Source organism: Cebidichthys violaceus, unplaced genomic scaffold (assembly GCF_023349555.1).
Source record: "Cebidichthys violaceus isolate CVI_PGR_0920_01 unplaced genomic scaffold, fCebVio1.0.p SCAF_19, whole genome shotgun sequence".
In the NCBI taxonomy this organism is placed as follows: Eukaryota; Metazoa; Chordata; class Actinopteri; order Perciformes; family Stichaeidae; genus Cebidichthys; species Cebidichthys violaceus.
In genome coordinates, this window is record NW_027176361.1 from 8,902,709 (window position 1) to 8,911,497 (window position 8,789).

Consider the following 8,789-nt stretch of genomic DNA (forward strand, 5'->3'; position numbering starts at 1 on the left):
TCTAAACTCCGCGCGAGTTCTTGTCAAAGGAGAACGAGCGCGTGTTTTGTTGTTAAGAGTATCTGCACGGGTGGAGTCTGCACTGTTGAGTATATAGCAGAACTAGAGCTCCGCCCATGCAGTGCACGCTAAACCTAGATCAAGTACACTGCAGGCTGCGTCTCACAAAGCGCTAGCCAATCAGAGGCCTGCATTCAGCACCGCTGCGAGACGTCACTAAAGCTGCGTTCAGGAGTCCTTGTCAACACTTTTACATCTGGGCTCTGCATTCATCGCTTGTACTGAACTGAAACTACACGGCTTTTTTCATAGTTTTATCTCGTTTTTTTCAATTTTAACTTTGTTTATGTTTTATTATTTTTAGAAAATATATTATTTTCAATTATTGTCAAATTATATTTATATGTATATTGCCATGTTTCATGTCTCAATGCCTCTTTATGTTTTATGTAAAGCACATTTACTCGTTGTAATATAGCCAACATATCACATCAAGAAAGGGAATTTAATGCTGTACTTCGTTAATAATAATTTCTAAACCTGTTTGTCATTTGGTCCCGTAGCACACAAAGTATTTTAGATACATTCCAAATGGCAGATCAGAGTTTTCTTCCAGTATACGACTATATACTTACAGCAGGACACACTGTGGGCGTCTGATTCGTGTCATTTTCATGCAAATCTTTCACGTTTGGCGTTTCTGAAGGCAGACATTTTTCCAAATGAGCCCTCAACACCAAGCAGACGGTTGGAACAAACCCAGCTGTCCTCAGAGCGCCACTCACACTGAGTTGTTCTTTCCAGCTGCTTCACTGTGATCCCTGGACCATTTCTTTTGTCCTCTGCAGTATGAACGCATCTTCTTTCTCACCCTCGGAGTATTACTGGTCTGAGTGTGACCCTTATTATGATGATGGTGGACCTTCGGCAGGCTTACTTATCCTCCTCATCACTAAGGCCTTTGAATTCATCGTTGGCGGTCCGTCAAACCTCTGGCTCATCTGTCACATCCTCAGGCAAAGGTAAATATCTCCTTCACATTCTGGTGTAATGTCATGTCATAGAAAGTACAGCCGCAGTGCATCTTCAATTAAATACTAAATAACCATTCAGGTATTCAGGTACAGCCTTATCCTACTTGTTAATACCAGTTCTCGCAAAACCTTCTTTTCCTGTTTCTTTTTTGGTCTTCATCCACTTTCATAACAGCTTTATTATCATTCACTGAATCTAAAGGTCAAAGGTTGCCGGCGTCCTTCCCGCAGACTTCTTCCCCCTCCACCTGGCCCTCGCCCAGCTGTCCTTCTACCTGGCCGTGCCTCTGTTCTTCGCCAATCACTTTCTGTGGCAGAGTCAATACATGCTGAACATGGTGACTTCCCTGAACTCGATGGTGATCGCCATGAAGCCGCTGCTCCTCTGTCTGGTGTGTGTGGAGCGGTACATGGCTGTGGTGCGACCCCTCGACTACCAACGGTAAAACCACACACAAGGTTGAACACAAAACCTTTTTTTTTTTAATTTAGTGTTGTTTTGGGGATGATTAGCGGTTGATAACGTCACTGTAACAACTTGTTTTAATAGCCGTGAACACATGGGATCATATTCCTGAAGACTGGCGGCTTCTATTTCATAACAGCCCACAATTTAAGACATCATTGCCCAAAACTTTTGTGTCATCAGACCTGGAAATCCCTTTTCCCTTTTCCCAGTGACATTATAGTAAGACTATATATTCTGTCTCAGCCTCTGAAAGTACTTTTAATGTGTGTTTAATGTGAACTTTTGCTTGTCTTCTACCGTGTTATATGACGATGACAACCTGAGGATGTGGAGCATCATGTGTGACTCTCTTCTCTCTATTCCCTCCTTCCCTTCCCTCCAGGTTCAAGGCGCTTCGGTATAGATGGGGATGTTTGGGTGTCGTCTGGTGCATTTACATCATCATCGCTTCCTTTGCTATTGCTGAGCGCTCTGCCTTCCCACTGTTCATGCTGTTCCTCCCCGTTCTCGTCGTAGACACCTTCTGCAGCCTGTCTATTCTCAACGCATTGAAAAGGCCTCCGCCGGGAGACAGAGGGGTAATGGAGAGGAAGAAGGAAGGGGAGGAGGAGAGAGAGACTGGCAAAAAGGGGTCGAGTGGAGTAGGGAAGATGGAGGATGGGAAAAAAGAGCAGAGCAGAATGAAAGAAGGAGGGAGCAAAGAAGAGGGGAAGAAAGTTGGAAGGAGCAAGCTGAGGGAAACAGGGGTGATGAATTCCACAAAGAAGAAAGCCTTCGTCACCGTTGCCGTGATCCAGGCCGTCCTCACACTCAACTACCTCCCCATCATCCTCACCTTGCCCATGGATGGACGAGTTCCAGCCCGTACCCTGATGTGTCAGTACGTGGCCATGTCTTTAGCCGCTGCATACAGCTGCAGCTACCTGCAGCCTCTGCTCTACCTGCACAGACTGGGCCGGCTGCCGTGCATGATGTCACAAAACACCTAGTTCACCGAGGGTTAAGTGGATTGTTTTGTAGGGATTTAAATCCCATCTTTGCTTTGTCGAAGGGGGAACAGCTAAGCTTATCAATGCATGTTTCAAGCTGAAAATGTCTGACTTCACTTATTAAATTTGACTTTGTGTTTGGTTGTACTTGAAATGGTATTTTTTAACTCTCTGATTAAAAACGTCTAGTTCTATTAAGTTTCTATTCATGCTGTTGTCATTATGATTAAAGTCTGATTGTGATAAATGATGGAGATATGACGGCACTAGGTGGGACAAACATTGATGCTATATGTGAATTATAAAACACATGTTTTGCATAATACTTACATGTATTATTAGTAGTAGTAGTAGCAGTAGTAGTATGTATTTAATTTATTTATTCATCTTCTTCCTGTTTTTTTCTGTTATAATGTTTTCTTTTCTGTTTATGATGTTGTTCTTCTGTCTTCTGTTCTCTTTTGAAAAGCAATAAAAGTGAATTATCAAAATAATCTATTTCCATGTATTTTGTCTACAGCGGAGTCTATATGCTATAAACTGTATACGGAAAAGTCAAAACACAAACACAGTAAGCTGATCCTTTTCTTCAGCTATAGATTATAAACGCCACCTAGACGTAAACGCACTAATCATTTAACACTATATGTTTGAATTAAAAGTTACTACCTCAACTTCTACAAATGCACGGCGCAGCTGGATCCTTGTAATTGTGTGAAATGTACATTTTCAGAACATGCTGTTCTGTTTTGTTTTGTGTCCATCACAGTATGCAAAGTCCCAGACTGCATGCTCAATATGCTAATGGATGGTGACATGAAAATGATACCACATGAACTCTGTGCATGTCTGCTCTGAACATGTTTATTTTGACAACTTTCCATACAGCAAGGCAGGTTCCCCTCAGAGAGTTTGTCTAGTATGATATAACTCGCTAAAACATTTGGATGGATATGATGACCGAGCAGGTGGAGTCATTTATCTCCATGTGGTGATTATTAATGGAAAAAATACATTAGAAGAAAGAAAATTCAAATAAATAAACTGTGTAAAGCATTTAAATAAATACATAAAAAGAAAGATTACAAAATTAAATGTGGCATCATTGGGGAAAAGGCAAAAATGAAATTGGTAGAGACTTTTGAAAAGGGGCATTGTGAAATAAAAATGTCTATAATGAAATTTAAAAAATGCTATAAAACCCAGTTACTATGAAAATAACAACAATGATACAACATATATGATATCATAGTAATTTTGAATAATGTCTTACTTTATGTCACAATTTATTGGTTGGTTTATACGTTTGTTTTACACAATATATTCATATGATAGTTGCTTTGATAATCGACAGATATCGAACACTTTCGGGCTCCATACTAATGATTTATACTCACAGTATTTGCACAAGAGAAGCTTGTTTATCAATAAAACAGATTCTCATGGTTGACAAAACGTTGCATGACGTTCTTGAACGCACCCCTAACAGCTCTTGAGTTCGCAAAGCATTGTGGGATTGGATGCCGGTGGAAAGCTTCTCGAAGGAACTGCAAAGATGATGGTGAGTGAGTTAGCATTCATGCCCAAACTCAAATGTATAATCCGTGTCCATCCTTCAGTTTGTCTGCGGGAATTTGCATCCGGACTATTCGGGATTTAGACGATTCCCATTCGGCGTTCTTTGGAAGCGATTATTTTTCTGAAAATTATTTTTAAAACCGTTTTATTTGTAGCATCACCGTTAGCATCGTAGGGGAACCGATTTCAATGGGCGTCAACGATGCTAATGGTGATGCTAGCTAGCTAGCCTCTTTGTAAGAGGTGCTGCGTAGGACAGATGTATATTTAGTAAATATAATACGGTTTTATGACACACGGTCTGCTACAATGACCAGTAACATTAGCAGACTGTTAACAGACATCCGGTTTTTGACAGTCACACAGCATGTCTGATGAGACACAAAAGCATCCTTAAAGCTACAGTACCAGCCACAGCCTCTATGTTTTACGTTACAGCCTTAAATGGTAAAGTAAAAAGACTTAAAGACTGAGTTTGTGCTGAAGCTGAGTGATGTGGCTCATTTTAATATATCACAATAAATAGTTTTATAGATCTAGTGGTGTGATAATATGGAAAGTGTAAGAAAAATGTATACGACTATTATCACACTATTCTAGTGAAACATGATGAACGGTAACATTGAGCTATTGCCCAGCTATTGTGTTATAAATGAAATCTACATTACCTATTCTCAGATTTTAGCATTTTTTTGGCATTTTTATTGTAACTGAACTTTGTCACAGTCATGGTTCCTACTGTTACTGCTGATCTATTCTGTTTTGTGTAATATTCCTAAAAAAGCAAAGGTGTGCTAGCAGTATTCACATTTTTACATAACTACGCGAGGACACACTACTTCATTATACTGATTTCCTCATTTACTGTATTTTTCTCTTCCTCTTTTCTTCTGTCAACCACCCCTCTTCTCCTCTCTTCCTTTGTCCCTCTCTTTCCGTCTCTCCAGCCCGCACAGGTGATCCTGCTGAAGGAAGGGACAGACTCGTCTCAGGGTGTTCCCCAGCTCGTCAGTAACATCAATGCCTGCCAGGTCAGAAAATACAAACTTTCCTGTTGGTTGTGTGTGTGTGTGTGTGTGTGTGTGTGTGTGTGTGTGTGTTGTTTCTGTGTTTCCCCAAATATGCTCTAAATCTAAAAGCACCGCTGGTTTGTCTTCTCCAGGTGATTGCCGAGGCGGTCAGGACCACCCTTGGGCCCAGGGGGATGGACAAACTGATGGTGGATGGCAGAGGTGAGGAGAGAGCTGCAGACACGGACGGATGGAACGGATTACGGGTTGAATTCACCCTCACCAAAAAAAAAAAAATGTGACTGATTGTGTTTTCCAGGTAAGGCCACAATCTCCAATGATGGAGCCACCATCCTGAAACTGCTGGATGTTGTTCACCCTGCAGCCAAGACCCTGGTGGACATCGCTCGCTCCCAGGACGCTGAGGTGAGAAGTGTGTTTTTTAAAGGTTTTTAAGGCCTTATGTAAATTGAAAAGTTGTGGATTAAATTTTCTCCCAGACGATACGTTTTCATAATCTTCTTGATCCCGTTTTACCATCCTCAGGTCGGCGACGGCACCACCTCCGTCACTCTCCTGGCTGCTGAGTTCTTGAAGCAGCTTAAGTCGTACGTGGAGGACGGCCTCCACCCCCAGACCATCATCAGAGCGTTCCGCACCGCCACCCACCTCGCTGTCAGCAAGATCAAGGAGATCGCCGTCACTGTGAAGAAGGACGACAGGCAGTAAGCACTCGCTTTCCACCGCAACGAGTTCTTTACATGGCAGAGAGCATTTGAGGTTTGATCTGTCCTATGAGCAATATAGTAATATTGTATCTCCTGCTCTATCCCCTCAGAGAGCAGAGGCAGTTGCTGGAGAAGTGTGCCGCCACAGCCCTGAACTCCAAGCTAATTGCCGGTCAGAAGGAGTTCTTCTCCAAAATGGTGGTGGACGCTGTCATGTCTCTGGACGAGCAGCTGTCTCTGAAGATGATTGGCATCAAGAAGGTCCAGGGAGGAGCGCTTGAGGTTTGTTTCTTCTACTTTTACTCTCACTTAAACAAAACTTTCCTCTGAAAGTGTTAAAACACAATTTTTTTTAAAATTCCAAATCCACCCACGTCACACTTTCCTTATTCAAATTTCACAGGAGTCCCATTTGGTCGATGGGGTGGCGTTCAAGAAGACCTTCTCCTACGCCGGGTTTGAGATGCAGCCGAAACGCTACGAAAATCCAAAGATTGCTCTGCTCAACGTGGAGCTGGAGCTGAAGGCCGAGAAGGACAACGCTGAGGTCCGCGTGAACTGTGTGGAGGTATGAAGACCACAACACGGCATCGGGGGGGGAATAAGTTCCCAGGCATGTTGTAAAATTCATCATTCATCCTCGCTCCCTGTAATTTAACTATCTTTCCCCTTTTCTGCAGGACTACCAGGCCATTGTTGACGCCGAGTGGAACATCCTGTACGACAAGCTGGAGAAGATCCATAAGTCGGGAGCCAAGGTGGTTCTGTCCAAGTTACCCATCGGTGACGTGGCCACCCAGTACTTTGCCGACAGAGACCTGTTCTGTGCTGGCAGGGTGCAGGAGGAGGATCTGAGGAGGACCATGATGGTAGGACACAGACACTGAATACATCCCATCTTTTACACTTGAAGATGGATGACTAGAATACCTATATGGTTGTTTTATAGTTATGGCTTTCAGCTGTTTATGTATAATTTGGTATTTTATGTTATTGTTTAATCCACTTGCTTGTTGCAAACCTATAATTCTTATTCTAAAATTCCCTTGAACGAGACTGATTGTGTGTGATGTGACCTCCAGGGCTGCGGTGGCTCCATCCAGACCTCAGTGAGTGCCCTGACAGACAACGTCCTGGGACAGTGTGAACTCTTCGAGGAGCTCCAGGTTGGAGGAGAGAGGTAAGAAGGACGCGTTAAATGTTGCATGCAAACGTTGCGCGAACCTGGATCCTCTACGACAGCTCAACACCCGTCTGTGTCTGCAGGTACAACTTCTTTAAGGGCTGTCCGAAGGCGAAGACGTGCACCATCATCCTGAGGGGCGGAGCCGAGCAGTTCACGGAGGAGACGGAGCGATCTCTGCACGACGCCATCATGATCGTACGCAGAGCCACCAAGGTCAGTCGACAGATTTTTTTGTTTTGTTTTACAACGGCAGTTCACAGCAGACTTTGACTTCTTAAAGCAGGAAAAGCACAAATGTATTTAGTAACTTTAACAATGGCTGCATTCCACTTAGGGGAGGTCCTGGTATTGTGTATGCTGGCTCACTGGAGTAGCCTACTGTGACACTTAATGGAACTGAGCCATTGTTAATGTTACCAATGTCAACTGTGTCTAATTGTCTGTCAACTTGACCCTTTTCCAGAATGACTCCATTGTGGCGGGTGGAGGAGCCATAGAGATGGAGCTGTCCAAGTACCTGCGGGATTATTCCAGGACCATCCCCGGGAAACAGCAGCTGCTGATCGGCGTTTACGCCAAGGCCCTGGAGATCATCCCCAGACAGCTGTGTGACAACGCCGGCTTCGACGCCACCAACATCCTGAACAAGCTGCGCGCCAAACACGCACAGGTCGGGAGATGAAACGCGCACGCTTTACCTCATCCTACTGGGAGTTTTTTAGAAGTGGAGCAGGGAAATGTAAATTTGTGTGCTTGGTCCGTCATCTCCCTGCAGGGCGGTATGTGGTACGGCGTGGATATCAACAACGAGGACATCGCAGACAACTTCGCCGCCTGCGTGTGGGAGCCGGCCATCGTGAGGATCAACGCTCTGACGGCGGCGTCCGAGGCCGCCTGCCTCATCCTGTCGGTGGACGAGACGATCAAGAACCCGCGCAGCAGCATGGACGGACCTCCCGGAGGCGGCCGAGGCAGAGGCCGCGGGAGACCCCACGCTCACTAAGAGAAGCACGAGCAGAACCTCGTTTTGAACTGGCATTAAAACCCAAATGCAGATAGAGGAGTTTGTCTTCGGCGCAGTTTAGCTTACATTTACACATAGATGCAGAAGATGGTGTTGGATGTAGCTCGGCATGTTTGACCTGCATATGGATTTGAATTCTAGATAAAATGAGGTGATGTAAACAGTCAGACACATTGCAAATGGCAAGTAGAGTGAAACATGAAAGGGGGGGAAATGAGAAGTTCATCAAGCAAATTTCAAGATAGATTCTTCAGACTTGGTCAAAGGTGGCAGACGTTTCTTGTGTTTTCTTTGTCACTTATATGTTTTTCTTACTTAAGCTTTCACTTGGTACAGTCTGTTTAACATTTCAGGCCTTGCATCTTTCTTTGTGTCGCCAATTTACTGAGAAATGATATTGAAATACAAGAAGAATGAAACTAGTCCCCTCTTTGGTTTTGAACTAAACGCACTCCTGTACCCTCCGAGTTCACTGCTCTTCTCTGACCTGAAGCAGCTGTTCCATCATTTCTAATCTGGTTTTGTGTTACGTGACAAACTGATGTGTAACATGGGAAGTAAAGCACTGATAGGATGTCGAGCAGTTCGTACCATTCATTGTTTTGGCTATGTGAAACTATTTATTGCACCATTATCAATAAATTCACAGCTGAAATCGTACTGTTGACTGTTCACATGTGTGTTATTTTAAACATCTGGAGACAGAATAGATTGTTTCCTGACCTGGTGGTCTTTAAATAGAAGCATGGTGTTACTGTGGGGAAATAGTAC

At 43.7% G+C, this 8,789-nt stretch overlaps 1 protein-coding gene across 1 annotated transcript; it reads left to right on the forward strand.

Moving 5' to 3' along the window:
- The first annotated feature begins 3,973 nt into the window (after nt 1-3,973).
- On the forward strand, nt 3,974-8,678 carry cct7 (chaperonin containing TCP1, subunit 7 (eta)). The gene is made up of 12 exons (XM_068713542.1): nt 3,974-4,053; nt 5,018-5,101; nt 5,233-5,302; nt 5,400-5,506; nt 5,627-5,805; nt 5,919-6,090; nt 6,212-6,376; nt 6,489-6,677; nt 6,891-6,988; nt 7,075-7,207; nt 7,458-7,664; nt 7,770-8,678. The coding sequence occupies exons 1-12, from the start codon at nt 4,048-4,050 to the stop codon at nt 7,995-7,997; spliced, it is 1,638 nt and encodes a 545-aa protein (XP_068569643.1). The 5' UTR covers nt 3,974-4,047; the 3' UTR covers nt 7,998-8,678.
- The last annotated feature ends 111 nt before the right edge of the window (nt 8,679-8,789 follow it).

What these genes read in the sequence shown, in the direction of transcription:
- cct7 (XM_068713542.1), top strand. An exon ending in GTGAAGAAGGACGACAGGCA is followed by an intron (nt 5,806 to 5,918) that starts GTAAGCACTCGC and finishes CTATCCCCTCAG; the next exon opens with AGAGCAGAGGCAGTTGCTGG. An exon ending in TGCGCGCCAAACACGCACAG is followed by an intron (nt 7,665 to 7,769) that starts GTCGGGAGATGA and finishes ATCTCCCTGCAG; the next exon opens with GGCGGTATGTGGTACGGCGT.